The 25,238-nt window shown below is 41.1% G+C and overlaps 3 protein-coding genes across 9 annotated transcripts in view; all 3 read right to left on the reverse strand.

Annotated features, from left to right (window-relative positions):
* Nucleotides 1-9,370, reverse strand: part of fgd5a (FYVE, RhoGEF and PH domain containing 5a) — a 78,039-nt gene extending 68,669 nt beyond the window's left edge. The window contains exons 1-3 of one of the 2 annotated variants that reach the window (XM_058068737.1): nucleotides 9,311-9,370; nucleotides 9,084-9,188; nucleotides 8,116-8,194 (exon numbers count right to left, since the gene is read on the reverse strand). The gene's annotated coding sequence lies outside the window, so the exon portion shown is untranslated. Of the gene's footprint in view, nucleotides 1-8,115; nucleotides 8,195-9,083; nucleotides 9,222-9,310 lie in introns of both variants that reach the window. The other variant, XM_058068745.1, reaches the window with a different exon arrangement.
* A 529-nt stretch (nucleotides 9,371-9,899) lies between these two features.
* On the reverse strand, nucleotides 9,900-11,518 carry LOC131134619 (protein B4). Of its 3 annotated transcripts, none has more exons than XM_058080114.1 (6): nucleotides 11,363-11,518; nucleotides 11,015-11,271; nucleotides 10,817-10,940; nucleotides 10,707-10,750; nucleotides 10,285-10,536; nucleotides 9,900-10,164 (listed from the first exon to the last, which is right to left on the reverse strand). In XM_058080114.1, exons 1-6 carry the CDS (start codon nucleotides 11,400-11,402, stop codon nucleotides 9,949-9,951), a joined length of 933 nt encoding a protein of 310 aa, XP_057936097.1. In that variant the 5' UTR covers nucleotides 11,403-11,518; the 3' UTR covers nucleotides 9,900-9,948. The 3 variants fall into 3 exon arrangements, with proteins under 3 accessions (XP_057936097.1, XP_057936106.1, XP_057936090.1); XM_058080123.1 differs by having other exon boundaries at nucleotides 9,900-10,089; nucleotides 10,294-10,536; nucleotides 11,336-11,503; XM_058080107.1 differs by having other exon boundaries at nucleotides 11,336-11,503.
* A 686-nt stretch (nucleotides 11,519-12,204) lies between these two features.
* cacna2d3 (calcium channel, voltage dependent, alpha2/delta subunit 3) overlaps nucleotides 12,205-25,238 on the reverse strand; it is a 31,280-nt gene continuing 18,246 nt past the window's right edge. For all 4 annotated transcript variants that reach the window (XM_058088484.1, XM_058088477.1, XM_058088503.1 and 1 more), the window contains 25 exons: nucleotides 24,857-24,874; nucleotides 22,956-23,027; nucleotides 22,793-22,873; nucleotides 22,624-22,698; nucleotides 21,782-21,865; nucleotides 21,591-21,662; nucleotides 21,452-21,513; nucleotides 21,317-21,384; nucleotides 20,144-20,189; nucleotides 19,934-20,031; nucleotides 19,774-19,867; nucleotides 18,323-18,418; nucleotides 18,063-18,184; nucleotides 17,117-17,194; nucleotides 16,973-17,034; nucleotides 16,842-16,886; nucleotides 16,712-16,774; nucleotides 16,580-16,650; nucleotides 16,429-16,504; nucleotides 16,302-16,342; nucleotides 15,236-15,291; nucleotides 14,994-15,111; nucleotides 14,781-14,898; nucleotides 14,617-14,694; nucleotides 12,205-12,798 (listed from right to left, as the gene is read on the reverse strand). In XM_058088484.1, the coding sequence (XP_057944467.1) occupies nucleotides 12,706-12,798; nucleotides 14,617-14,694; nucleotides 14,781-14,898; nucleotides 14,994-15,111; nucleotides 15,236-15,291; nucleotides 16,302-16,342; nucleotides 16,429-16,504; nucleotides 16,580-16,650; nucleotides 16,712-16,774; nucleotides 16,842-16,886; nucleotides 16,973-17,034; nucleotides 17,117-17,194; nucleotides 18,063-18,184; nucleotides 18,323-18,418; nucleotides 19,774-19,867; nucleotides 19,934-20,031; nucleotides 20,144-20,189; nucleotides 21,317-21,384; nucleotides 21,452-21,513; nucleotides 21,591-21,662; nucleotides 21,782-21,865; nucleotides 22,624-22,698; nucleotides 22,793-22,873; nucleotides 22,956-23,027; nucleotides 24,857-24,874 (1,887 nt within the window). In that variant the 3' untranslated portion in view covers nucleotides 12,205-12,705. The remainder of the gene's footprint in view (nucleotides 12,799-14,616; nucleotides 14,695-14,780; nucleotides 14,899-14,993; nucleotides 15,112-15,235; nucleotides 15,292-16,301; nucleotides 16,343-16,428; nucleotides 16,505-16,579; nucleotides 16,651-16,711; nucleotides 16,775-16,841; nucleotides 16,887-16,972; nucleotides 17,035-17,116; nucleotides 17,195-18,062; nucleotides 18,185-18,322; nucleotides 18,419-19,773; nucleotides 19,868-19,933; nucleotides 20,032-20,143; nucleotides 20,190-21,316; nucleotides 21,385-21,451; nucleotides 21,514-21,590; nucleotides 21,663-21,781; nucleotides 21,866-22,623; nucleotides 22,699-22,792; nucleotides 22,874-22,955; nucleotides 23,028-24,856; nucleotides 24,875-25,238) is intronic.

Below are 25,238 nucleotides of genomic sequence, written 5' to 3' on the forward strand. Positions count from 1 at the left end.
GTACTCCGGAGAAAATTCCAAAAACATGCTAGGTTAATTAGCGACTCCAAATCGTCCATTGGTATGAATGTGAGTGTGAATGGTTGTTTGTCTATATGTGCCCTGTGATTGGCTGGCGACCAGTCCAGGGTGTACCCTGCCTCGTCGCCCGAAGACAGCTGGGATAGGCTCCAGCACCCCCCGCAAACCTTGTGAGGATAAGCGGTAGAAAATGAATGAATGAGTTAATACCATGAATTGTTTTACAGTATACAATGATGAATGTGTATCATTTTTATATTCATATTAAATGTTAAAAGACAAGTGTAATGAAAATATGAATGAAGAATAATCATGCAATATTTCACCTATGCCAAGTCATAGAGTGTGTATCCCCAGTAATGTGTGTTTATTTATAAATGAGTGTGTTCTTACAATACACTTATATACATGATGTGCAGGTCCAACACCAAGCATACATAAACGATCGATTCTGTACAGTGTGCCAACATACTGTGTTATTTCTTTATTACTTACGCCTTAGCAGATATGATTATGACCCGCTCGTGAATGCCGTTAAAAAAATCCATATTAAAGTATAATAAAGTTTATACGTAAGGACAAATCATTATTTCAGCTGATGGAACATCCATTGTAATGATACAGCCAGTGGGAGGAATAGCGCTAAATCACATATTGCTGTAATGAAAATGCTATAACAGGTTTAAGTGTCACTGCAACAATTACCCTCCAAAAGGGATTTCTGCTAAAGGTGTTACTATAACCTGGATATTGGCAGATGTCACAATTTATTGTCTCCTCTGGCTGTTCGATTTCAGTACAGTAAAATTTGCAAAGTCGAAGAAAATATGCCGCAACTAAGCAATCTTTCTCATAATAAAAATGATCACATACTACAGTATTAATTGGCCCTGTACCCGAGAAACCGCCCATGAATGATACAGGAAAAGGCCGAAATGATACTGTGTCAAAGCCCAGGGCAGTGATACTGATAAAATATAGAGTTTAACCATGTCAGTATCAGGCCCCGTAGCTGTCCAATCAGAGCGCGCTGCTCTGGTATCGTGCCCGTGAAACAACCAATCAGAGAACAGCGCACGAGGGTTTGTTTTGCTGCCGTCTGAGCTCTGTCAACATGTCAGCGGTTGACACTCCCGGCGAAAGACAAATAGGGAAAATAGCAAACAGAATATTAGAAATGGAACGTTTTATCACCATTAATGAGGAGGACACTCTTGAAATGATCGAAAAAACTAAAAATGCAAATACAAGTCGGAAAACCTTCGGTCTCGGGCTGATACTGACACTTGGGGGCATGATACCTGGCCTGATACCAAACAAACCATGTGATAAACTCTAAATATCAAATGGCTCACCATCATAAAACCTGAGTCAGTGTTTAATTCTACTACTCATATAGTACTGTTCTATGGTTGTCATTGCACTTACGATTCCTACACTGTCTCTTTGCAAGAGGTGAAAGCTCAAGAAAAAGCAAAACACACGTTTGAATTTAATCCTGTAGCTGCTCACTGAGATGAAGTCTCAAATAATTTGTTTTTCTTGGACTTTTGAGGCGTACTACATCCTCAAATTTGTTGTCCATGGTCGAGACACCTCCCAACCTGTGTCATTGATTGTTCTTTGTGGAGGGAGAAAAAAAAACCCTCCAGGTTTCACCAATAAGGAAATTCTTGGGTGACTGTTGACAGACTGGATATTGTCTCCGCCGCGAAAAACATTTCTTGTCAATGAAGAGGAGACAATGGTAATGCAGGAATGGCAAAGCAGGAAGCACGCCGAGGAGGACAGGAAATAGGAAGCACAAGCCGGAATAAACGCCGTTGAAAAAGCTTTTGGAGGGGGTGGTGGGAGGGTAGGGGTTTCCGTTCTTCTGACTTGAGATTCTGCTGCGAGAAATGCCTTTGTTGTTTCTTGAATGACAAAGTGTGCAGGATGAAATACCTGACAAGAAGGCACCTAAGTTGTTGTCTCTTGACATTTGACCTACTTGTACAACTTAGCGACTTAGCTTTTTGCATTTCCTTTTGACTTTGTTGTGTTTTTACTACATCGTCACTGTTGTAAATTCAGTTTGTGTTATTCATTCATTCTTAGACAGGGGTGCTGGAGCCAATCCCAGCTGTCTTCGGGCGAGAGGCAGGGTACACCAGCCAATCACAGGGCATCACAGTCCCCGGAGAAAACCCACGCATGCACAAGGAGAACATGCAAACACCACACAGGGTGGAATTGAACCCGTGTCTCCTAGCTGTGAGGCCTGCGTGCTAACCACTCGACCGCTGTGTGTTATTACTACACATAATTAATTTCAGCAGTACCTATACAATGCCACTAAGTGATGGTATCACCCTGTATCACTTTATCCTGTATATTCCTTCTCCATTCAAAAGGTAAGTACTTTATTTGTATGGTTTTATGATGGCAGTTCGACAAAATGTCCTCGATCTAGCGTGGATGCAACACCTCATAGGTGTCACACCATCTATCTCTCTCGGGGTGTGGCATCAATGCAAGTTTGCACTTTGGACTTCCTGTCTCGGATGGGCAGAGCCCCACAGACTACTTGTGCTCGGCACTTCCTGCCTGCCGGGGTGGAGGACTGGCTGCGACCTTGCTGCACATACTGTTGTTTTCCTGCTGTTTGGTCCTGAAGAGATTATCTGAGATGGAGATGAGGAGGGTTATTATTTTGTTGTTTTTTTTTTAACACAAACTGAAAATATACTCGGCCCAAATGTTACAAACGTTTCATTTTGTTTTACTATGGAAATACCATTATTTGTCTACACAGTTGTTTATTTAGTGTGGAGAACACAAAATGTCAATGTCTGAGATATCAGTAGAGGCTGAAAATTCTAAGTTATGAAGTTATGACATTTATGGTCACAAATTTTGTTTTAGGTGGAACTAAGTAGAATACAAGTAAGAATTAAGGAACAGACCACCAAAACATGGAATGGATGACCATTTAATTCATCGATTCCAGCTGATCGAGAGTTAACGCAATGATTTGAGCCATTCATCAACCGGAAAGGTCTTATTTTGTCCGGTTAAAATTAGCTCTTGTGACATACAGAGTTGGAGACTTGTGGCAAAATACTTTCGGAACAAAAGTAGTGAAATTTTTCTCGGTTTCCGTCACTAATGAAGAAAAAGAATGTCTGAAATGAGGATTGGATATAGTTTCCAAGATACAGTATTGGGTGAAAATGGGATTTTTTTTCCAAAAAAGGCAATAAGCAACCATATTATTCACATTAATAGCGTCAAAAATTAAGAAATTTCATGCACGACGCCCCCGCACGACATCCCCGCCTCTTGCTTTAAGACAGCTGGGATAGGCTCCAGCACACCCGCGACCCTCGTGGGGATAAGCGGTAGAAAATGAATGACCTTTGTTTCAGAGTTTCTTGGAAAAAAAAACTACAAGGCAGATAATTATAAGCAGCTGGTGGCAAACCTCATGAAGTCCTCCTACAAAGCAAAGCCATTGGCTGCAATATGTCACTGAAGACACCCTTTTGCATTCCCATTGAACTGCGGAGAAGTAAGTGATGATCCCGGGAAACGATTCCACCAGGACATTGCAGCTATGGTTAAAAGACATCAGTGAAAGTGCAGCTTCAAAATGCAGATTCAAACCCTGGATTTCCTGAGTGTGCAGCCAACATTCTAACCGCAAGTCCACCATGCGGCCCAAAACCCAGAACCATCAGAACTACTGAGGCTTAATTTGCACAGCAGATTACATCTACTTATAGAGCTCTCTCAACGCTTCTACGCCAGTCATTTTCCACTAAAGGTAAACACATCCATCACATATTAGATCATTTTATAAATATCCCTCATGCATAATGCTTCCAAATCCCATTTGCTGCCACACAACTCAACCTGTTCACAGAAACACTCACCATCCCAATCATGTCTGGAGATAACACCTTCCGTGGACAACAACACATATTGGGACAACAGAGCAGGACACTACTGTACTGTCGAGTGTAAATAGAGAGTCTAATGATATTGTGAGCAGTGGTAATAAATCATAGGCATCTTAATCAAAGCACCGCAGCAGAGAGAGTCATCAATCACTTTACTGTAACACAACATCATCTGGTAGCGTTCCCTTCCTTGTGCACAATAAGATGGGACCCATCACTATGACACATTATCATTAGCACAATCCAAACCACTTTGGACAGGCTGACAGAAAGCCATCAAATGCAAAATTGATATGGAGATGTACGCTGACAAATCCTGACTCTCACATTGCTGGGAAAAAAAAAATTGTAAATGTGCTAAAAACCCGATTGCTTCAATTGCTGCATGAATCCTTTATGTGGACTCTATTTTTCCATGATGCATGGCAAGGTCATTTCAAAGGCACAGCACTGTCATTCAGGTGCCGGGATGACAGATGGCATTTCAATGAAATCTATACCAATCTGTCAGCGCTGAAAGATGTTTTGACTTGTATTCCTTGGATGTCCTGTTTTATAAACTTGCGTACATTCAACATTTTGACATCATTATTTGTCATGAATGTCAGTGCCCTTGGCTTTCTTAAATATCAGTCTTGAAGTGTTCCCCTGTCTTTCTGTTTCTGTCTACCAGCTTGGGCTCGTGCATAAATTGTGTATTTCCACAATTCTTTCAGTATGAAGTCATTCTTTTTAGCGCTTATGTGTTATAACCTACCGTTAAGGTTTTATACATGGAGCCAAATATTCCAATTGCATTCAGTTTATTTGCTCAAAAGGAAAGAATCCATACATTTTCTATGCCACTTATCCTCAACTAGGGTAGCAGGTATGCTGGAGCCTATCCCAGCTGAGTTTAAGCGAGAGGCAGGGTACACCCTGGACTGGTCGCCAGCCAATCACAGGGCACATATAGACAAACAACCATTCACACTCATATTGAAAGAATATGTTTGCGGACTCACTGTGCATTTTTCATTGAGTGTGACTGCTTAATAAGCCACCTTGGGGCCAAAGAAAGTTAAAGAAAGAATATGTTTGCGGACTAATTTTTCATTAGCCACATATACATGGACCCAAATATTCCAATTCCACTCGGTTTATTTGCTCAAACGGAAAGAATGTAACCTTTGTATACACCTCATTCCGAAAGAAAAAGTGCCAATCCGAATGAACATATAATCAGAATCACAAGGGTGGAATATTCCTTTCCCGAATCCGATTGAGGTATCTTGTACCCGCTCAAACGGAAAGTTGTTCTTCTTTGTCGTGTTTTTTCTTCTTCTGTTGTTTATTGGCGGTTAGCAAGCAGCTTTCGGTGTGCATTACTGCCATCTGTGGAACAGAATCTTAACCAGGGGTCTCAAACTCAATTTACCTGGGGGCCACTGGAGTTAGCGTCTGGGTGAGGCTGGGCCTTTTTTTAGTGCTTTGGTTCCGGTTTTCCACAAGAAAAGCACTGATAAAACATTCCACTGTTCTCAAATATCTTAAATTTTTATTTTTCTACACAAAATAAGATGAAAAAAAATTGTTTGCATGTTTTTTTTGGTACTTTAACGTTAACAGCAAAGTCTCACAGCTTTGCTGAACAAAAACTAACGTGGGTCAGACGCACTCTTCCACATTGAACAGTCCAACGTGATATGGCATATGCGGATGGACAAAGGGACAGAAGAATGAAAGTGAAACTGGCACTGCAAGCAGTCATCTATGAAGGACACCTCTGCTGCAGTTATTTTTAGTTATCAGTTTTCAGATGCTGTCATTTGGAACATCTCATTAAAAAAATAAAATGGATGCGCTGTCCACAAAGACTGTAGAGCAAAACCTCCTGCTTTAAAACTCACAGACTGCAACTTCTTTCTTCTAAATTACCAAAAGTGGTCATCAGTGTGAACACCTCTTTGTCTTTGGTGACCTTTTTACATTCACTTCATATTTTAAAGACTTAGACAGACTGAACAATTACGTTTGTGCAACCGCGAGGGTGCCTCTTAAAATGCATGGAAGTCCCTCCCGGGTTCATTAATCATTGTGGAATGAGAAATTAAACACAAAGGTTCATTAGCTCAATGCCGACACACTAAATCACATACTTGAGGGAGATATCCTCACCGCTAAAGCCATTAACCTTAATCACAGGTTCCCGGTTTAATGTCTCTCATTCCCACTAAATGCCTCGTGTGATGCTACAAACTCAAGTCCACTAAATACGCATTATTGTGGACTTTTATTGTTTCACACATCTGCTTCATGTTAATGTTATTTTTTTTACAATTATAGCACAGATAGTACTACAGTCAGCTTGTACGGTTGAACATATGTCTGTCTCAAAGAGCTACAATGGCTGATATTCTATTTTAAGTCTCCAAAACTCAATATAATAATGAATAATAATAGAATTCATTCATTCATTCACTACCGCTTTTTCCTCATGAGGGTCGCGGGGGGTGCTCGAGCCTATCCCAGCTGTCTTCGGGCGAGAGGCGGGGTACACCCCGGACTGGTCGCCAGCCAATCACAGGGCACATGTAGACAAACAATCATTCACACTCACATTCATACCTATGGACAATTTGGAGTCGCCAATTAACCTAGCATGTTTTTGGAATGTGGGAGGAAACCGGAGTACCCGGAGAAAACCCACGCATGCACGGGGAGAACATGCAAACTCCACACAGAGATGGTCGAGGGTGGATAATAATATAATAATTATTGAATATAATAATTAGTGCAAAAATTATGCATGAAAATGTAAACTGCAAAGGCAACACCTATTTCATTAACTGTAGCCATTGATATGATTCCCAGAAAAGCAGCATAACTAAGAAAGATGGATGCCACCCCCTGCTGGACTCCGTGTGAACTGTGTTGTCAATTGACCTCAGAGTGGAAGACTTTAGGTGAACATGAGAGAAACCCGTGTATTTCACATCCTTATTAGGTTTTAAGATGAAGACGCCCAAACTGACATTCGCCTCCAATCTCCGTTGAGCACATTCTGGCGTGTCAAAGAACAACCAGGACATAAGACAGCGCTGTACACATTCCCAAAATAGGCTCGTGGTACTTTGCATGCAGGTGCTGCTTGGCAGCAGTCTGTCAAAGCTAATATTTGAACGTGTGCTTCAGTATTCCTCATATAGTCATACACTGGAATGTTTTGTGAACATGACCCAGCTGGACTCGTCCAGCTAGTTTTGCTGAAGCCCGACGCCTTTCTAATGTTACTTGGTCGTGTGGAAGAGTCAGAATAATAAGCAGTAAGTAACAATTAGTCCGTTTCCTAACTGTCTTTATTTTTGTATAAGTCATGGAGCACTATAGCTTGTCTGTGTAGCATTATAGAGTGTGCATACAGTAAGGGGGGTTGCCAGTAGCGGTTTCCCACCACAATTACCGTATTTTCCGGACTATAAGCCACATTTTTTTTAACCTGCAAAAAATGTGACTTATCCTCCAGTGCGAATTATGTATGTTTATTTCTACATAATTGTGCATTTTTGGCCTTGTGAGACTAATAGTCCAGAAAATATGTTAGTTTCCACGTTAGGTTTTCTACATCATCTGTAATGTCTAACACTAAAATGCTAAAGCTACTTACCATTGAGAGACATCTTGAAGTAACTCTTTACTTGAGAAACCTGGGACTGTCCAGTCTCTACTTCCGGGTCGGATTTGAAATCCAACACATTAAAACATATTAAAAACAGACCACAAAATACAAACAAATACAGCTGAATAGGTGCAGATTCTGGAAGAACTAGAAAGCTTTGTGTGCTGATTATGTGTAGCTGCTCTATAGGAGTCAACAACTCAATATAAAAGGCCGAAAACAGGTAACCTTAAAAAAAACCAAAACCATTTTTTTAATCAAACATAATTTTTAGTGGTAGTTTGTTTTTTGAGGCATTTTGTATATTTAGTTTCACATTTGTTTAGTTTATTGAGCACAAATTGCTGTTTTTCATTTCAACTCTGTAATAACAGTGGTTTCATTTATTGGAGTGTACTGCCACCTAGTGGCTTGTTAAATTAATTACAACAACAAAATCCCAGGTGTATTTTCTTTTCTTGTGTGGCCATAGCAAGTATTTATGAGTACACAAACCTGTGAATAAAGTGGTCAAGATGGGCAAGAAACTTGGACAGTAGGGTCTTGGTGGTGATCGTCGGAAGTCATCATTCACCTGAAAAATAAAAATATTGGATGTTTAAAGTCGCGCTGGACGGCGGTCGAGTGGAGTTTGCATGTTCTCCCCGTGAATTCGTGATTTTTCTCCGGGTACTCCGGTTTCCTCCCACATTCCAAAAACATGCTAGGTTAATAAGCGACTCCAAATTGTGCATAGGTATGAATGTGAGTGTGAATGGTTGTTTGTCTATATGTGTCCTGTGATTGGCTGACGACCAGTCCAGGGTGTACCCCGCCTCTCGCTTGCAGACAGCTGGGATAGGCTCCAGCACCCCCTAAAATAGCCCTAGTGACGCCACTGCACTACACATCTTAAAATAAATGTTAAATAAGCGAGTTGGCTAGAAATTGTGATCATTTTGTTTTTCCTTCAGTAAATAGACTATCCTAGTACAATTTTTATGACAGTAGTTTATGTTATAACCCTGAAAAGGGTGAAATATGTGAATAAGGATGGCCTGACACGATGTCTCCCTCTGCTGGCATCCTCATCCAGAATGTTTTTTTTTATTTCACAAAAAAAAACATGTATGTCAAACACACAGTCGCCATTTTGTTTCCCACAAGTAGACCTGCACAGCAAATCAACAAAACAACAAACAGTGTCCCTTTCTACTTTTTCAGACAACTCAAACACAGAACATTTGCATGTTATTTCAAACATCTAGAGAAAGAACATATACTGTCCATTTTTACCTAAACAAATACATACATTAAACATAAACCGTGCCATTACACTCCTAAGCTAGCTTACAGTACCATGTAGCATCTACAACGTGGTACCAAACTATGTCTCAAAAAGTTTCCAAAATGCACCAAACATGCTCAAAAAACGCTCACATGTTGCAGCACAACAACGACTACATATAATGCCCGTAACATACCTGAACAGGGGGAAATATGTGAATAAGGATGACCGGACACGATGTCTTCCCTCCGGCATCCTCATCCAGAATGGAGTGTCGCCGCCAACAGCTCCCCCTTTCGGCCTTAGCAGACATAGACAATCGATCCCCGATTAACTGATTCAGAGTGCATTGTAAATCCATATTAAATAGATGTTTCTCTTTATAGTGAGCACTTTGCAACACAAACAATATATCATACTTACAGCTATGCTAGTGATGCTAACGTATACCTCTTGTCCCGGTCCATGTCACGTGGTGGCATCTATTACACTGGACACGTGCAGAGTTAAAAGGGGATAAATAGCACACAATGGTGCTTCTTGGAGGCAAAGTGTGGGCCGCGCCCCCTAGTGGTTTGTAGTAGTACTGCAGGTGGGCCATGAGAGATCATTAAAAATATGATTCACTTAATTATAAATTTATTGCACGATTAAAAAATATTTAGAGGCCTAATAACCTATTGAGCATTATTGACCTGTCACAATATTTTAGGAACCTTATATAGTCTATGATTGGAACGTAGCTCTCTGGTCATTATGCTTTCATTTCATTCTGAATCTTTATTATAATAAGTTAAGTGCTCTGAAAACAGCATTTTGTCTATGTACCGTTTATATGACAAAGGTAGGCCACAGACATTTTTTTAGATTTTCAAGTATTATAATAAAGTTTTGGAACCCCTGGGCTAGACAAACAGTTCATTAGTCTTAAAGCTACAGACAAAGCAGGGCGTAAATACTAAAAGCACAATACAATTGTGCAAACAATATACGTAGAAGTTGAGAGACAACATTTACAAAAAAGTGAATTTTATTAGAAAAAAATTTTAGTTTAAATATCTTCACTCCGCATTCTTTTTCCTTCCTCTTTTAGCAGGGGCTTTTGGTTCAGGATCCTTGGACACTTTGGCAGCTTTACCCTTTACTGCCTTGGACTCTTTCACCTGCTTAGGCTTGGACTCTTTGGGCTCCTTCGTCTTAGCCTCCTTAGGCTCCTTGGTCTCCTTGGGCTCCTTCGTCTTGGCCTCCTTGGGCTCCTTGGTCTTGGCCGTCTTGGGCTCCTTCGTCTTGGGCTCCTTGGGCTCCTTCGTCTTGGGCTCCTTGGGCTCCTTCGTCTTGGGCTCCTTGGGCTCCTTCGTCTCCTTCGGCTTAGCCTCCTTGGTCTCCTTCGTCTTAGCCTCCTTGGGCTCCTTGGGCTCCTTGGTCTCCTTCGTCTTAGCCTCCTTCGGCTCCTTGGTCTCCTTCGTCTTGGTCTCCTTGGGCTCCTTCATCTTAGTCTCCTTGGGCTTCGCTTTGGCCTTCACAGAAGATGCAGCCTCTTCATCATCTTCCTTGTTTATGGCTTTTTTAGCTTTGGGCTTCTTGGCCGGCACCACCTTGGTGGCTGGGAGCACATCATCTTCCTTTGACCTTTTGCGAACCTTTGACTCCTTGGGGGGAGGGGAAAATGCTAAAGATTATATAGATTTTCATGCAAAATTAACTGTATGGACACATGGCATTGTAGATGTTTCAATTGTGAAAAATGACTAATGGTATTACAGCAGTGATACTTTGGAACTATTTAAGTGGGCTTATGGATATTGAGATTATTTCTCACCTCTTTCTTTGGTTTATTTGCAGCAGCAGACTTCTTTATGGCACCTTTACATAAAAGGAGTCATGAGCACCAATTTGATCATGGCTGGGATTTGATGTTAGAGGATTTACCATTAGCGGTCATCTTCTTGCTGTCCTCCTTTGCTGCTTTAGGAGCTTTCTGCACGTTTGGATCCACATTCTCGCCTTTCGCTTTGGGCTCTTTGGGTTTCGAGTCTTTGGTCTTTGGGGCAAGCTTCACACAGCACAAATAAATAAAAAAAAATACTTTTAACATTTAGCTATCAATGTTGGTTCGTTTTCTATTACCCGAAATCTGCCCATGACGCCTACGGCGACTGTGGCGTGGGCCGGCCTCACCAAGATGCCCATTTCCAGGCCTTTCTTGATGGCTCTGCGGACAAAGTGCTTGACCCGGATATGATCCACCGACGGGTAATTGCGCTTGATAAAGTTCTGAATGGCCAGCAACGAGACCCCCTTTCTGGAGTCCAGTTCGATGAGCGCCTCTCTCACCATGATGAGTGTTGGAGGATGCGTTGACATCTTGCGTACAGATGCAGGACCTTAAAAAACAAACACTATTTGCATTATTATCAAACGGTCATGTGACCGATACGTCCCTCTTACCCATTTTTTTGAGCACCGGCGCATTACCGGAAGAGGCTTTCTCAGGTGAATTCTTTTTAGGAGGCATTTTTTTTTTGTGGAGGTGGGAAGGAATTACATTTAAGAAAAACGTTTTTTAAAAAATTACTTGTCTGATGCCTTCAAGGACCACAATGACCACAGGCTGACTTTAAGCTCCGAGGCTGCAGGTGAGCGTTAACCAGCAGGTGCAGCCAATTCACTAGTGATGTGCGATACCGCTGATTTATTTGCCGATCTGATACCGAGTCAAATTCAGGCTGGTATCGGCAATACGGATCAATTACATTTATGTCTGGTAAATTTTAAAAAAGTAGTGTATTTCACAAAGTTTTATTAAAATGTATTAAATTATTAATTTAAATAAATGGACATTATTTAAATGTCTTTATTTAATTAAAAATGAGGGTAATTGAGGGAAAAGGGTTTTTATTTATTATTGATTTATTATTTTTCTTTTCAGTTTGTAGCATATTTATTTGGTTCCATGTCAAATGAATTTCCTCGATATAGAATTTAATAACAAATGTTCCATATGGTTTATTTCCATAAACCTGTAGACCACCTTCTAAATGTGCTTTTTAACATTAGAGCCCTCTAGACATGAGATAACACCCCTATAGTCACCTTTACAATAATATTAACCAATACAGCATACATAATAAGACCAAGTAAGGCATAGAAAACCTTATTGACATTAATATTTCAATGTGTTACAACTTCATCTAGTTGTGTATATTGGAAAACTAAGTATAATCAAATCAAATGAAATATTAAAAACAATATCATAGCCAATAATTGAATCAATAATCTCTCCCGTACACATGAAAAACATTTGAACACGAGGTATGTCAAGGAAAAATATCTTTATTCATTCTTACACATGTAACATTCTTTGAACACAGTTAAAAACATGCAATGCTAATGAGTCTTAAATGGCGGAATAACGTAAGTTAAAGTGCTCTTATCGCTCCGTATGATATTTTATATGATTCATGTGGAGAAATCTAAAACAAAGCGACCAAAATGTTGAAGCAATTTTTTTTCCCCCCAAACTAGTTTCTCACCTGTTCTGCCTTCTTTTCATGTGCAAAAGTACACCAACAAAAGTCATCCGACTTTCCAATAAACACTAATCTACTGTGTGTTCATTGCTCAAATATACTTCCTGGTATTGCTCAATTTCAACACACATTCAAAGAGAACAAAGACGGGGATCTATCAGCGGCATCTGAGCCAAAGTTGCTACTTCTTCCAGCAGCAATGATGAACAAATCATGTGTTGTTGGCCTTGCTTCCTACGTGTTGATGCCTCTGGTTGGTTGCTCAGTCTGTTCGGCTGCTGCTGCTGGTCACCTGCTGACACCCGCTGCGATCAGCGGGAGCAAAACAATGGCGAGAGGACTGCGGAGACGTGAGGCTGAGCCGCATTCCATGGCGTTTTCCTGACCAAGACATTGAATACACAACAGTCGCTTAAAAATGGGCTGGACAAAACATAAACCTGCCTTCATGGGAACAATCCTCACTGTCACTACATACAGTCTTTCATGCTTTATTTGGGTTTTTTGGGGGGAAAAGTATCATGGCGGCTGATGGGTGGGCAAGTGGTTAGCGCGGAGGTCACACGGCTAGGAGACCCGAGTTCAATTCCACCCTCAGTCATCTCTGTGTGGAGTTTGCATGTTCTCCCCGTGCATGCGTGTGTTTTCTCCGGGTACTCCGGTTTCCTCCCACATTCCAAAAACATGATAGGTTAGCGAGTGGTTAGCATGCAGGCCTCACAGCTAGGAGACCTGAGTTCAATTCCACACTGGACCATCATCATTAAACATTTTAAAGCATAAAAATGGCTAAATGAGTAGAAGCTAGGAGTGCTCCCATCGATGGGCCACCGATTGGTGTCAGTGATAACAGTGTAACTGTGACTATAGGGATGCTATTTCATGTCCCGTGGGCTCTAATAATGTTTATATTGTTTTTAGAAGATCATAATCATATTTGCGGGCGGCACAGCGGTCAAGTGGTTAGCACGCAGACCTCACAGCTAGGAGACCAGGGTTCAATTCCACCCTCGGCCATCTCTGTGTGGAGTTTGCATGTTCTCCCCGAGCATGCGTGGGTTTTCTCCGGGTACTCCGGTTTCCTCCCACATTCCAAAAACATGCTAGGTTAATTAGCGACTCCAAATTGTCCATAGGTATGAATGTGAGTGTGAATGGTTGTTTGTCTATATGTGCCCTGTGATTGGCTGGCCACCAGTCCAGGGTGAACACAGCTGGGATAGGCTCCAGCATACCTGTTTGACCCTAGTGAGGATAAGTGGCATAGAAAATGGATGGGAATATTGGATGTGTTTTGTGATAGGGCTGCACAGTGACCGAGTGGTTTGCATGCACGCCTCACAGCTAGGAGACCCCAGTTCAATTCCACAGTGTAACGGTGACTATGGGGATGCTATTTCATGTCCCGTGGGCTCTAATAATGTTTTTATTGTTTTTAGAAGATCATAATCATATTTGCGGGCGACACGGCGGTCAAGTGGTTAGCGCGCAGACATCACAGCTAGGAGAACAGGGTTCAATTCCACCCTCGGCCATCTCTGTGTGGAGTTTGCATGTTCTCCCCATGCATTTGTGGGTTTTTTCCGGGTACTCCGGTTTCCTCCCACATTCCAAAAACATGCTAGGTTAATTGGCGACTACAAATTGTCCATAGGTATGAATGTGAGTGTGAATGGTTGTTTGTCTATATGTGCCCTGTGATTGGCTGGCCACCAGTCCATGGTGTACCCCACCTCTCGCCCGAACACAGCTGGCATAGGCTCCAGCATAACTGTGTGACCTTACTGAGGATAAGCGGCATAGAAAATGGATGTATGGGAATATTGGATGTGATTTTGTGATTGGGCTGCACGGTGGACAAGTGGTTAGCAGGCAGGCCTCCCAGCTAGGAGACCCCAGGTCAATTCCACACTGGACCATCATCATTAAACTTTTTAAAGCATAAAAATGGCTAAATGAGTATCAGCTAGGAGGATTGGTATCAGTGATAGAAGTGTAAAGGTGACTATAGGGATGTTATTTCATGTCCTGTGGGCTCTAATGATGTTTATATTGTTTTTAGAAGATCATAATCATGTTTTTTATGCCATAACTACAAAAATATTCTATTTCTAAAGCAGGAATCCTACTTTGCAGAAGTTCCGTTTTCACGGTGGGACCCGGAAGCAATGAGCCGCCATGAACGAGGGAATACTTTACCTCCGGGTGGAAAGGATGACAGGATTCAGGTTTCTTTCTGTCCTTCTGAAACTTCAGCCGATCGCACTTGAGTGATTCGTTATGTTCAAGGTGGTCAAGGTTATAATGTAGAGGCTGCTAAGTACAAACATGACCTCCCGCGGAGTCTGCGTTTGAGCATCAAGGATATACATAATTTCAATGGGGTCCATGGTGACGGGCGGAGCACTGCTGCAGTCGCACTTGTTGTCCACGACGACCATGAAGAGGTTGCTGCTGGGAATCTGCTGGATGACGAACGATCTGCAGTTCAAACAAAGACGCCATCACGTCAACAACAGCAATGAATTGGGTCTCATGATGATGATGATGATGATGATGAAGAAAGAGTGCAGTACCGGACGCAGCCATCGCAGTCGATGTTGCCCGTGGTTTCTTTAATGGTGCGCTCCGACACAAAGGCGGGGTACTCGGTGTCACATGGCACCATCATGGTCTTACCACGAGATCTCTGAGCTGTCACAGCACAAAGATATCAAACACCAGGTGATGCAACGGCTTTAAACATGGAACATGTTCATGATTGCACTTTTAGGACTATAGAAGTCCACCACATGGTGCAGCTGAACCCAGTTCATACCTTTGACAGTAAGATCCATATTCCACCAGCTGTACACGTTCAATTCCAGGAGAAATCTGGACAGGAAAAACACATTAGAGTTTACTATGTTCATACGTAAAATACATGTTTTCTCATTGACTAATATTTACATATGATTCACATTTTCAGATTAAGCATTATGTATTATTTCAAAATACCGTATTTTCCGGACTATAAGTCGTACTTTTTTAATATATATAAAAATATAAAATTAATATTTAAAAAAAGAAAAGAAATGTTAAAACTAAAGACAAATGTGAAATATAAATGTTAAATATATAATATAAATATATAAAATATTAAACATATATAAATAATATAATGTAAAATAATATAAATAATATCATGTAATAAAATATGTATATATTACCGTATTTTTCGGACTATAAGTCACACTTTTTTTTTATAGGTTGGCTGTTCCTGTGACTTATACGCCTGAGCAACTTATAAATTTATATATAAAAAAAAGAAAATTAATGTTAAAACTAAAGACAAATGTGAAATATAAATGTTAAAATAAATGTTAAATATATAATATAAATATATAAAATATTAATCATATATAAATAATATAATGTAATATAATACAAATAATATAATGTAAAAAATATGTATATATTACCCTATTTTCCGGACTATAAGTCACACTTTTTTTCATAGGTTGGCTGTTCCTGCGACTTACACTCCAGAGCGACTTATAAATGAAAAAACTATGTTAGATAAAACACTGGACACCTTTTCTGTTCATGTTTATTTTTTGTGTAGCTGAATAACCATTGTGTTAGCATATCTTACACCTATTCAGCCTGTTCTCTATTCTTTTATTGTTAGAACTTGTTAGAACCCCACATGACCCTGGCGAGGATAAGCGGTAGAAAATGAATGAATGAATAAATGGCCCCTGTATCTTTGGACGTATCAGTACACAACCCTGGGTGATTTGTTGTACTTGTACTTGTATTCATTTAAAAGATAGCATGATTGCAATGTACACCTTTACACTGTGCCAAAGCTTACTGTTCCTTCTGTACATTTTTAGACTTACATGATAAGTTCTGTCAGGAGCCATTTGACAACAGTGAAGGGCTGCAAGAGAGAAAAACCATCTATGACGGAGTCTCTAACGGTACACTTCCAAAAAACGCTGAGGCGCTTCAATGTGAAGTACTTACATCTGATAAAGCACGGGCACTGTCGCTGCTCCCTGCATACTCCCTGCAGAGGGCCTGGTAGTCGTACAGTGTGATCCTACAGCAGGAGGTCACACATTTACCTTTTACCTTCGCTGTACCATGTGACAAATATGAACTTATATATGCAGACCTTTTGAACGAGCCCATTTGGAGAAGTTTGTTCATGACGGCACCTTCCACCTCTCCAAAGAAGAGCCCTGTCTGGGAGACGAGTTGGGTTAAAGAACACAAATGATGCAAAATAGATGCACAAAAACGGTACCTGAGATTGCTCCTCTGTGACAAGAATGAAGCCATTGTTGTCAACCAGGTAGCAGTTAATGTCCTGGCAGATGAAGAGACTCTTAGTAAGTCTTAAAATAGTAAAAAAAAAAAGAGATAATTCTCCTTACCTCACTATCACAACTAATGCTGCATTTGCCATCCAGAGCCGTACACTGAGCACATAAAGTTATTTCATGAAAGGTTATCAGTGACTGTACAAACTGCTTGGTTATAATATTTATAATATTTATAATAGTACCTGTCTGCAGGCCGTCCAGAACTTCCTCTGGAAGAACTCAAGCTTCATCTGAAGCCCGACAGCTGAGCAAATATTAGAATATCATTACAATAGCAAAACATTCACTCATCTAAAAGTAGTAGCTAACAGGATGTTAAATGTTACCTGCAACTATTGGCGACTTCCTGTCATCCAGGAGCTGAATTGCAGTGCTGGCTAACACAACACTCTTGTTCTCCAGAGCTGGGGGGAGAGAATAAACATATGGGATGTTACTTCCATTTCCTACCACTAGATGGCGCCATTTACCAAGCCACATTCGTTCAATGTGTAGCAGTTGATGGTATTATTGGCCAGGTGAGTTTTTAGTATTATACAGTACCATCACTACAAAACTAGTTTGTGTCAGGGGGGACATGGGCCAAGGAATTCCTTCATAAATAACTGACATTCAAGACCTCACAGTTAGGAGACCCCAGTTCAATTCCACCCTCGGCCATCTCTCTGTGGAGTTTGCATGTTCTCCCCGTGCATGCATGGGTTTTCTCCGGGTATTCCGGTTTCCTCCCACATTCCAAAAACATGCTAGGTTAATTGGCGAAATTGTCCATAGGTATGAATGTGAGTGTGAATTGTTGTTTGTCTATATGTGCCCTGTGATTGGCTGGCCACCAGTCAAGGGTTTCCTCCCAACTTCCAAAAACATGCTAGGTTAATTGGCGACTCCAAATTGTCCATAGGTATGAATGTGAGTGTGAATGGTTGTTTGTCTATATGTGCCCTGTGATTGGCTGGCCACTAGTCAAGGGTGTACCCCGCCTCTCGCCCGAAGACAGCTGGGATAGGCTCCAGCACCCCCCGCGACCATCGTGAGGGTAAGCGGTAGAAAATGAATGAATGAATGAATAACTGACATACAGTATCTTGATATAAGATATCAATGAGATATCAATGAAAGTGATCCAAATTAATATTGTCAAAGGTCTGCACTCCTTTCCAATAAATACCAATGTCTTTTTTTTTATAGTAAGTGGGTTTTTAGGCATATGCAGTCAACCTATTGTGCTTTTAAAATAAGAAAAGTATATTTCCCACTGTTTTGCAGACATACCTGTGCTGAAGGGGATGGAGTAAACAAATGTGCCTGGGACCTGCTCTGCCGCTCTCTTGTACCACAGCGGAAAGTGATCGGCATTAAACACGCCCTCCTTGTCCTCTGCTGTCAGGAAATCTCTGAGGAGGCACACAAAGAGCGGAGTGAGCGGCGAGGAGCAGAGGATGACATTCATCAACACGGATCAGTGCCTAGCATCACGCGGTAAGCGGTGACAAGCGTGTAGTACTGAGTAGTACTGGAGTACTGACACTCACTGATTGGACAGCTGATCGGCGGCGACAAACAGGTTGGTCCTCGACAGGCCGGTGCGTGTGCCCAGGAAAGCGATTTCGACTCCTTTGTCCGAGTTCCTGATTGTATGATACAGTGGAGACACAATGCCATTTTATTGATCAATCCAATTAACTATACATTACACTCAAGTAAACAATGCCACAAACACTTTTTGCCCCTGTTTTAGATGATGCTAGTCAGGAATGTGATATTATACATGAATAATATATGCAAAAAAGCGTGTAGAGGAACACCTGTACTGGGGACACCTGGGGAAGATGGAGTCGGCGCCACAGCTAAAGGCTAGAGAGTGTGACTCAGATTCAAATCTGTTCTATCAGTCATCTCCCGTTATCATTCATCAGTGGTGAGTAACTCCACATTTTACACTTTAGACTTCCAAGTGCTTGGCTTCCGGATTAAAAAAAAAATGAAATAGTTGGAAAATGATGGAAAATTAAACTGTAATTTTATAAGAATAAAGTGAAAATATGAAAAAAAGTTGGATTTTAAGGAGAAAAATATTTGCAACTTTAATTGGAATAAAAATAATTTATACCTGAAAAGTAAATAAAAAATACTATTAATAGTTTTAAAGTTGGAATATTATGACAACCAAAACAAAATAAAGTTGTAATTTTTGGAAAATGACAAATTCATTCATTCATTCATTTTCTACTGCTTTTCCTCACAAGGGGCGCAGGGGTGCTGGAGCCTATCCCAGCTGTCTTCGGGCGAGAGGCGGGGTAGGTCTGACAAATTATAAAATTATTATTATTATATTTATTGTTATTATTATGATATTAATATTATTATATTATTACAGAAATGTTCATTCATTCATTTTCTACCGCTTATCCTCACGAGGGTCGCGGGGGTGCTGGAGCCTAGCCCAGGTATTACAGAAATGTATTCAAAATATTCTGGGAATAATGTCAACATTTACAAAGATAATTTATGAAGAAAGCTGAAATAATGCGAAAATGGGTGAAAATAATAATAATAGGGTTAGCTTTCAGCGATATGACAAAGCTGAGATGGACTTATCTTGAACTGTATGGAACTATTTAGCATCTTTACAAAATATCCTTTCATTTTTCACTTTATGGCCTCTCCTGGAAAAAGTTTGGACACCCCTGGCTTAACATGTCAAAATCGGCAAAACCACAATAAAAGTGGTGCATATTCAGCTTGGCGTCATCACACAACTCACCAATGTCATCTGAATAGTGGCATATTTTGTTCCAAAACCTGTATGTAGCTTTCAGCATCCATGATGCCTTCAGAGATGTTCAACGTAGCCATAATGCCACAGGCAATAATGCTCCTCCGTACGAGCATAGATGCATCAACCTGCTCCCAATCTGGATGGATGTTTTCATCCAAGACAGCAGCATGCCTGCATATGTCGTATTGTGTAATGAATGCTTACTCTGACTTGTTGAGAGCCAAGCCAGTCCAGTAGGCCTCAAGCGGAGCAGTGACCACAGCATCGAATAACACTTCCTTGATTAGCTCTCGGTCGCCTGCAAAAGCAATTTGTTACATTGTTACCTGTTTTCCATTTAAGAATATGAAAGTCGATGCCTTACACTTGAGGTTCGGCCTGCGGCCCGTCATGAAGAGCTTGATGGCTTGTATCTGAGTCAGGTGACGGTGCTCATGCTGCTCCTCTGTGTTGCAGTATGTCCTTATGGTGGAAAACACAGCCATGCTGTTACGGCACATGCAAGCCCTCCGCATACCTCATGAAGAAACATAACGCATGGATGCCCGCTTCCCTAAACCATGCATTACATTACCATTCATCTGCCAGGGCGACATCTGGCTGTTCCAGATCACGGAGCCCTGAAAAACCAAAGTCAGTCACGCTTCAGCTGCACTAATCCTGCTCAATTTAAACAAACACAATGCATACTGCTCGGTGCTGATGAACAGTCTGCTACCAATTCAACACAATGCCTACTATTGTGGTTTCCTTACAGTCTGCAGCGAACGCTCATTCTGAGATGTGTTGCTAATATCTGGCCTCCTCTCAAATTATTGTCGCTACATAATCATAATACAGTGAAAGCTGGGTTTCCTTCATTAATCCCTTAAAAACCAAAACATACAAATCCCAAATGTATTTTTTCTATAGGAAATAATGTCAATCCAACCCAACCTAAATACTAACACATTTTATGGAGAATACTTCTAATTTGACATGTGAAAAAAATGTGGAATATATACAAAAAAACACATCTGAAAACTCTCAGGAGGGGATGGATGTTCCAAACTTAACTAAGGGGGGAAGTGCACTTTTTGGGAATTTTGCCCATCATTCACAATCCTTATGTGAAACATGAACATGTTTCTTTCCCTTTTCTGTGCATTCTAGCATGTGAAAAGGAGTTCATATGAGCTAGCTAACAACGGACGTCATGGGAAATACCTATTTTGACGCGAAAGCCCTCACAAAAAAAAAACCCTATTCACCAAGCGACAGCTATATTGTTACTTTAGCAGCTAAGATGAAAAAGTATATTTATCTAACACGATGCCTTGCTAACCCCTTTGTCTCAGGAGTGTTTCCTACAGTCTTTATCACAGTTCTTGGTGGGTTATGTTGCAGCCGTAGAGCTCAGACTGGGGAAATACGCAGTGCACTTGAACATTGTTTTTATGTTCATCGTTCCATGTGTGTTCTATGAATAATAAACACGCATATGATGATTCAAGGATTCTTTGGCTGTAATCTGTCTATAGTGTCCCAACTCTATAGGAACAACTAGTCGTTCTTCACAAAGAATGAGTCCATGTGCAGATGCTGTGGAATGATACACAAGCTAACAGGCTAGTTTGTTAGGCACACTGTATGTCTATCTGATAACCAAGACTGTATACAAAAAAGACAATTTTGGCAATAATATTCATAGAAAAAAAAAATCCCCAAAAGCGATGTCACACGGTGATAAAATAAAAGTGTAAAATACCTGTTTCAACGGACACGTTTCCTCTAAAGAAGTATTTGCCGTGGCCTCTAGAGAGCGCTACTCCAACACTAGAGCAAACACACAGTCATTAGTGTAACATTAGAGATGCAATAATAAAAAAAAGAGTGTGAGCACCTGAATGGAGTCCCTTTGATATCAGTGTAGTAGTAATCATTGTGCATCTTCAACACGCGCCTCTGCAACAATAGACACAGGTTGAGTTTTTTTTTTGGGTAAACTTTGGTTTTCATCGGGTCTTTTTCTGCTTCCTCACCCCTCTATCCACTGTCTTCTTCACCTCCATGGAGAAGGTGCCCGTCCTCCTGTTCACCATGGCGTTGCGCAACTTGAAGATAAAGCACACAATGCGGTCAGGCTTCTTCGCTGAGATAGTGACTTTATACTGCAGTTTACTACAGTATTTGCGGTATATTTATACAGTATTTCAAACGGAGTGTCTCTTACAATGTCGTCTTTGTCCTCCCACTCCACCTCAGAGAGGTCCACGCTGCTGTAGTTGGGTTTCCTCCTCTTCTGACCCTCCTGGTACTGCACAGAGGAACACAATGCAGAAGAATAAATATAGCGCTGTTGTAGAATTACTGTTATCACGTGGAATGAAAAGAGAGCGCTACTGTATTTAGCTTTGCTTCATTGTCACATTGTCTTTTTGTAATTCAGTGGTGACTCAAGACTCTTCTATGGAAGCCTTGTACTGGATAATTACTGAACACATCATCTGTGAAATTAACACTGTCAGGTAAATGAAAACTAATTCGTAGGGACCTCACGGCCAAATAGCTCTACATGAAACGTATTAAACAGTGCATGTCAAATCCGGGTATTTAACATAATCAGTTAGTACACACGAAACAACCAGTCAAGGACAACAATCACGGCGCCACAAAGAGACAAAGAAGAAGAGCACAGACACACACATAAGCACAGTTGCACAAAGAGGAATAGCACTAACACCGGCACACAGATCCACGAGCATAGCCAGAGCCCCTGAGGGCCCAGCGGCCCTCGGGGCGAGCGGCTGTGGTCTCTGCCAGTGAGTGTTAAGTTACCTCTGGGAAACCTCAGGCCAGCCAGCCCTTATGAGTGGCCTTTATCCCTGCATGCATACATCAAAGGAAAAGGTGGGGATTACAGATTATACGTGCCCATTTAGCCTCCTCATCACATTACACATTTGTCTCTGTGCTTCGCCAATGGAGGCGAGCTAAACATTTGCATGGACAAAAATAAAAAAAGGTCAAGTCAGGCAAAATAAAATAACACGGCTTTTGCAAACATAACCATACCAAAGGTCTGAGGTCTGGATGTGTCAGGATGTAGCCGTTGTTTGTGATGGCAAATGCATATCCGTGGATTCCTAACTGGAGACAAAAAAGGTATGTTTTTTTTTTAAATAGTTTTTAATGAGCATTTGAATGCACTCATCTGACTTTCACCAAAAGCAGCGGATTGTACCATATGTTTGGGAATAAGCTTCATCAGCTCCTGCAGAGGAATGTCTGTTCCAACCACCCCCAACAGAATACCCTGATTCTTCTGCATGAGAGCATCCAAAACACACACACACACAAGTTTAGACAAGTGCAGGAACACACATCCTCACTTGCTGCTCACTCACCGTCTCATTCTTAGTGCTGAAGACCGGCATGGCAACTGTAGTCGTCAGACTTGGACCTGCTTTGTCATTTAACTGAAAAAAACAACAACAAATGGAAGACAGTGCACTGCTGTTAATGAAAATAAATAATGATAATGAAAATAAATTGTATATGTGCCCTGTCATTGGCTGGCGACCAGTCCAGGGTGTACCCCGCCTCTCGCCCCAAGACAGCTGGGATAGGCTCCAGCACCCCCCACACCCTCGTGAGGAAAAGCGTTAGAAAATGAATGAATAAATTGTGGCGGGGTAAAGAGCACATTATATTTTGCGGTACATCCAATCAATGTATTTTAATTAAGGCTGTCAAAAATAACACATTAATGGTGGTAACCAAATGATTTAATAAATTACATTACAATTGTTAGCGACTCCAGGATCACACTAAATCTGTTGTGAAACTATCATTAAACTCCCTAATTTGTACATATAAGACACACAAACAATGAACACAAATAGCACTGAGCTATTCGCGCTGGTCAAGCGCTGTTCACATAATGATGTGTTCAAGCGCACTGCATTACATTCTTAATTCCATTTCATTCTCTTCCGCTTATCCAGGTTTGTGTCACAGGGACAGCGACAGATTTCCCGATCCCCAGCCACCTACTTCAGGTCCACCCGGAAGACACCAAGGCATTCCCAGGCCAGTTGTGAGACATAAAACCTCCAGCATGTCATAGGTCTACCCCGGGACCTTCTCCTAGCTGGGCATGCCCGTAACACCTCACCAGAGAGGTGTCCGGGAGGCATGCCCGAGCTACCTCAACTGGCTCTTCTTGATGTGAAGGAGAAGCGGCTCTACTCTGAGGTGATGATTCACAGAAAAGTACACTCTTGTGAGAGTATAATTTGTTGTATTTATGTATGAAAAATACACTTTGTACATGAATTCTTCAATTCTATGCTGTCTTTTGTCATTGCTCATGACAGCATGTTAAAATGTGATTCAATTGTTCTCTTTTTGGTTCAAATTTTCATTTGGAATGAATACATATAAATACATACAACCATGTCAACCATAATAGTTGCAAATGGTGATGGATTATAGTTAATTTAGTTGAAAATGTGATTAATCTGATAAAAGCGAAAAATCACGACTCTGCAATGGAGTGGGTATCTGTATCTGTGTGACTCTTAGGCTTTGGCTCTACTGACTGCCATTCAAAGTGTACTTTTTTCACCCTGTATAATGTACACCACTTACTTTTAATAGATGCTCTCCAGAGGGTCATGGTAGCCTCAGACCTCACAAATAAGCATCCAATACTGGCTTTAAGGCAGCACATAAAAAGAAAATAGATGTGATGGTATTCCCTACAAAAGCTATTTAATAGCAGCCTTTGACTGATCACAACCTTCCCGTTTTCAAGCACGAGCAAAAGGAGATTGGCTACCACAGGAAGTCACTTTGCTATTCCCTCAGGAATGAGTGCGGGCATGGTTAATGCTCATTTGCGCACCTTAATGAAGCAAACGAGCTGTTAACTACAGCGTGTACCGGGCTGACATGACAAATTGAAGAATGGTGCAACCTAAGATTCATCACAGCACTGGAAGTGGAAAACTGGGATGGGTCTTCCACACACACAGGCCCCTCTTCCAATGTCACTTTTATTATGGGCTTTAGCAGATAAAATGCAATGGTCCACAGAATGATGAATGGTCTGTCCAAGGCTGAGATAAAGGAGCATACGCATTTCCCCACTCCTATGTGTGTAAACATGTGTGTGTGTGTGTGAAGTACAGTACATGTGAGTACAGTAAACACCAACTCAGAACTACACTTCCAATCATTCGGAGAATAACACCATTAAATAAACGATGCAAGGCTTTTGTTTGGCTGCATGCACTGCATTTACCTTGTGTGCCTGGGAAAGCTGCGGAGAGAGGAAAAGACATAAAGAAGGAGCCGTTTAATGAATTCATGATTGTACATTTTGGACTGCCTGTGAACGCAGCTGTGCAGGGAGGGAAATCTGTGCAAATTAATGACGCTCATAATGAGGAATTATTCCAGCAGTATAAGTAGCAAAGAATGACACACATGCGTGTTTACAGTTATAGAAAGCTACGAAGAGAACTGCACTGCATCATGATGAAATGTATTTCCAACATGGATCTGAGCTGGAGGGTCGGGTACAGTAAGTCCAATGCCAGATTGAAAAAAAAACAGGACATTGATTGGTTGTTAAAGAAATGCTAAGTGACCCCCTAAGTGCTATTAACTCATTCTTTATAAAA

The sequence above is a fragment of the Doryrhamphus excisus genome, chromosome 1 (assembly GCF_030265055.1).
Source record: "Doryrhamphus excisus isolate RoL2022-K1 chromosome 1, RoL_Dexc_1.0, whole genome shotgun sequence".
NCBI classification, from domain to species: Eukaryota; Metazoa; Chordata; class Actinopteri; order Syngnathiformes; family Syngnathidae; genus Doryrhamphus; species Doryrhamphus excisus.

Coding starts and splice junctions, on each gene's coding strand:
- LOC131134619 (XM_058080107.1), bottom strand. CDS start 11,402: ATGCCTCCTAAAAAGAATTCACCTGAGAAAGCCTCTTCCGGTAATGCG. Junction 10,751..10,816: donor CAAGAAGATGACCGCTAATG/GTAAATCCTCTA, acceptor TTTTATGTAAAG/GTGCCATAAAGAAGTCTGCT. Junction 10,165..10,284: donor AGCCCAAGGAGCCCAAGGAG/GCTAAGACGAAG, acceptor AAGACGAAGGAG/CCCAAGACGGCCAAGACCAA.